This window comes from Cebidichthys violaceus, unplaced genomic scaffold, assembly GCF_023349555.1.
Source record: "Cebidichthys violaceus isolate CVI_PGR_0920_01 unplaced genomic scaffold, fCebVio1.0.p SCAF_4, whole genome shotgun sequence".
In the NCBI taxonomy this organism is placed as follows: domain Eukaryota; kingdom Metazoa; phylum Chordata; class Actinopteri; order Perciformes; family Stichaeidae; genus Cebidichthys; species Cebidichthys violaceus.
In genome coordinates, this window is record NW_027176594.1 from 8,609,727 (window position 1) to 8,614,537 (window position 4,811).

Below are 4,811 nucleotides of genomic sequence, written 5' to 3' on the forward strand. Positions count from 1 at the left end.
CATCATGGCATCCGGTTAACAGACTACAATTCCCATAATAGTAGGGCAGATAGATTTCGTGCAAATTATGATACAAGCATGAAATTTGGTGGAGTTGTTCTCCAGAGGTATCTGGTCAAATCTGCTCAATTGGCCATTAAAAAATCCAAGATGGCGGCTATTTTTCAAGATGGCCGCCAATTGGGCCTCCCAAAATTTGTTTGTATTTCCCCGATTTGAATGATCTTGGTGTCTATTCCTATGTTTTTAAGTATTCTGGAGCTAAATATGCTACTTTTTTTAGCCTTCTGACTAAAAAAATTCTAAATTTTGCACAATTTTGATGATTTAAAGAAAAAAACTTCTAAGTTGTTGATATTTGTGGCAGTAACCACTGACACATAGGGTGGATGGGTGTGGTGGTAGAAGTAGTACCTTTTGTTTCAGCAGTCAGCCACATCCCTTGGATAGACTACTGGCACTGGTCTTCACCACTGTCCCAACTCTCATCTATGGCTCCAAGAATTGCCAATGTACCGTAGTGGCAATGGCCACACCCCGGTAAACCGCGTTAGCTCGTGGGCTAAACTAGATGAGGGTAGCACACAGAAGGTCTGTGTGTGATGGAGGACATCTTCTCATTATGGAAGTGATCAAAGAGATATACTAAAAGGATAAAGACAACTTACGAGTCCTCAAATCAACACTTCCAGTTTGTCATCAAGCAGCCAAGTATTTCTTAGCAGAGTGATTGTTGGCACTACCAAGGCACCTTGGTGACATCACTGCTATAAAACTCAGCATGGGGTTTTGGTGTCAGCTAGGTTGGAATTTCATACCAGCTTCTATTACAACTTAGTATCCCAAATGCTGCCTAACCAACCCCTAGATCAGTTAGGAAGCCGCACCTGAATTGACAGGATGTGCCAGCGCGGAACAGCCGAGCCAAAGATAACAGGGGTTATAGTTATCTGGATGGTGTACAGACTTATGACACGAGATGAACGATCAGACTAAGTGTAGGGCAAATGCATGAACTTAGTTGCATCCCATACAGGAAAGTGCCCACTATACACTACAGGGTGGTAAAAGGATCAACCCTCGACCCTCAATGTCAGACTTGCAATGAATGCAATCTCTACTTGTAAGTCACGGACCACCAACTGGAGCAAGTGTTGCCTATGTCAGCAGGACAGGAAGGAAGACCTTAAGTCCCCCAGGCCAATCCTACCAAAAGAGGAGATGGTGGCTATGTGAATTTGGCAAGGAATATTCCCCAGTTTCACTCACTGCACTGCCCATCAAAATTGACCCTACAAGACTTGATAGTTGTGGCATAGAGGACTCTTTGAGACAAAACAGAGCACAATATCATGAGAGATGCAGGCTGTTGTTCAACAACACAAAGTTAGACAGAGCCAAGAAAAGATCCACCCCAGCATCAAGTAGTGATGATGGTGCTAGAAGCAATTTTCCACGGAAGGTTCAAGAGACATGTCCACAAACGCTTGAGTGTTTTCTATGTGAGCACAAAGGAGGCGAGTTAAGAGAAGCAATGACAATGAAAGTCAATGAAAAGATAAATGAATGTGCAAGAACACTCAGTGATGGGAAAATCCTTACCAAACTTAGCAGTGGAGATGTCATAGCACAAGAACTAAAGTATCACCCCGCTTGTTTGGTGGCTCTGTATAACAGAGAGCGAGACTATATGAAGGCTAAAGAGCATGAAAGAGCAATGATCAGACAGGACATGCTTCATCACAAGTCCAATTTCAGCAGCACATTTCAAAATGTAGACCTGGAACAAGCTGTGCCACCATCTCTTCTCCAGTTTGTATGCATGATAGAACATGGCGCAGACATCAAGTCCCAACTCAAACATGGAGCATCAAAGTCAGACCTTGCTATATCGCAGCTCCTGCAGTTCAACTGCTTTTGTGCTTTTTAGTACACAGGCATTCCAAGGACCATGAGACATCTTTTGCCATCTATGTTGGCATGTCTGTGTTTGCAAAAACCAGAAAGAGGAAACTCATTGACATGCTTTATGAGAATGGCCTGAGTATCTCATATGACAGAGTCTTAGAGATCTCAGCTCAGTTAGGAGAAGCAGTTGCACAGTATGTTGAAGATGGAGTTGTCTGTCCACCAGTCTTGAGAAATAACTATTCACAACTGCAGCAGTGGACAACATTGACCACAATCCATATGCAACCACTGCTCAAAAATCCTTCCCTGGTACAAGTATATCCATTTTCTAACACCCAAGCACTGAAAATGCTGGTGAAGAACATGAAGTGCCCAAAGTGAAGTCAGATGTGAAAGTCAAGAAAGTTCATAAAGTTCCGGAGTTACCAGAAGCACTCACCAATGTCCTCCCAGCTTACATTACAAAGAATCCCAACCCTCCTCCAGCAGCATACAATTCCCTCCCACCACCAGAGTCAATCCAGTCACATTTGAAACAAGAATTTGGCTGGTTGGAAGATGTTTACCTCATTGAAGATGTGGATAATGCTGCCTGCATAACATGGTCAGCCCATCATGCAATGCAGAACAGGAGCCATCCATTTGAAGTTGGCATTTCAGCACTGATGCCATTAATGCGAGACCAGGCTCACTCAGTTGCAACCATCAAGCATGTCCTGGGGAAGGTTTGTGATAGTGTGGCTTTCCTTAACCCAGGGCAGACACCTATTGTTACTGCTGATCAACCGTTGTATGCTCTGGGTAAACAAATCCAATGGCAGTGGCCTGATTATGGAGAGGACAAGTTGGTAATCATGTTTGGTGGACTTCACATAGAGATGGCCGCACTGAGATCACTGGGTTTACCGGGGTGTGGCCATTGCCGCTACGGTACATTGGCAATTCTTGGAGCCATAGATGAGAGTTGGGCCAGTGATGAAGACCAGTGCCAGTAGTTCATCCAAGGGATGTGGCTGACTGCTGAAACAAAGGTACTACTTCTACCACCACACCCATACACCCCATGTGTCAGTGGTTACTGCCACAAATATCAACAACTTAGAAGTTTTTTTTCTTTAAATCATCAAAATTGTGCAAAATTTTGAAAATGTTTAGTCAGAAGGCTAAACAAATAGCATATTTAGCTTCAGAGTACTTACAACCATAGGAATAGACACCAAGATCATTCAAATTTGGGAAATACAAACAGTTTTATGAAGAAAACAAATTTAGGGAGGCCCAATTGTTGGCCATCTTGAAAAATAGCCGCCATCTTGGATTTTTGAATGGCCAATCGGGCAGATTTGACCAGATACCTCTGGAGAACAACTCCACCAAATTTTATGCTTGTATCATAATTTGCACGATTCTTATCTTTTTTCTTATAAAAATTGCTTTTATCTGCCCCTCTATAAGTCAGCAGGGCAGCCGGGGCCAAGGGTGCTGCCCAGCTGAAAGAGGGGTGGCTGATTACCCTGGAGGTGCTGGTGTGGAGAACATTACATTACATTACATTACAGTCATTTAGCAGACACTTTTATCCAAAGCGACTTACAATAAGTGCATTCAACATTGGTAATCAAAAGCACTACTAGTCACCAGAAGTCATAAGTACATTTCCTTTTGCAAACAAGCATCTAAGAGCATGAAGCAGAGCATAACTCAGAGCCAAAGTACAGTGCAGAAACAAGAAAAACAGTTAGTGCTATAAGTAATACGAATACAATAAGAGCAACAAGCTAGTATGAATACAATAAGTGCTAAGTGGAAGGCTCAGGGTAGCACTTCCTGAAGAGGTGGGTTTTCAGCCTGCACTGAAAGATGGGCAGCGACTCTGCTGTCCTGACGTCAGTGGGAAGTTCATTCCACCACTGTGGGGCCAGGACAGAAAACAGCCGTGACCGGGTCGATCGGCCGCCAGGACCTCTGAGCGACGGGGCAACCAATCGCCCCGAGGCAGCAGAGCGAAGTGGTCGGGCGGGGGTGTAGGGCTTGACCATGGCCTGGAGATAGGAAGGAGCTGTTCCTTTCACTGCCCTGTGGGCTAGCACCAGAGTCTTAAACTGGATGCAAGCTCTTACAGGTAGCCAGTGTAGAGAACAGAGAAAGGAAGTTGTGTGGGAGAACTTGGGGGGATTGAACACCAGGCGAGCTGCGGCTTTCTGGACAAGCTCCAGAGGTTTGATGGCCGTTGCCGGGGCTCCGGCGAGTAGAGAGTTGCAGTAGTCCAGGCGGGAGATGACAAGAGCCTGGATGAGCACCTGCGCCGTCTCGTCAGTGAGGAAGGGACGAATCCTCCTGATGTTGTAGAGCAGGAATCTGCAGGAGCGTGTAACGGATAAAATGTTTGCTGAGAATGACAGTTGGTCATCCAGGGTCACACCCAGGTTCCTTGCAGTCTGAGTTGGCATCACCACGGTATCATCAATGGTGATGGACAGGTCCCGGTGCGGGCAACCCTTCCCCGGGAGGAACAGTAGCTCGGTTTTGTCTAGGTTGAGCTTGAGGTGGTGTGTCGTCATCCACTTCGAGATGTCAGCCAAGCACGTAGCGATGCGCATCTCCACTTGGGTGTCACCGGCATAACAATGGTAGGAGAAGTCATGCGAGCGAATAACAGAACCCAGAGATGTTGTGTAGAGCGAGAAGAGAAGGGGGCCCAGGACTGAACCTTGCGGAACCCCTGTAGTCAGCATGCGTGGTTCCGACACGGCCCCCCTCCAGGTCACCTGGTAGGATCGACCCGTCAGGTAGGATGCAAACAGGGAGAGTGCAGAGCCTGAGACACCCATCTCCTCGAGGGTGGAGAGGAGGATCTGATGGTTCACAGTGTCAAACGCCGCAGACAGGTCCAGGAGAAT

General features: G+C 46.1%; 1 protein-coding gene across 1 annotated transcript; it reads right to left on the reverse strand.

The window, feature by feature from the left end:
• Positions 1–3,743: 3,743 nt before the first annotated feature.
• Positions 3,744–4,811, reverse strand: LOC137885143 (uncharacterized; the record flags this gene model as incomplete). Its single annotated transcript, XM_068727295.1, has 2 exons — positions 3,744–4,511; positions 4,662–4,811. Coding segments are annotated over 2 exons (918 nt in total), but the record flags the coding sequence as incomplete, so codon positions are not given.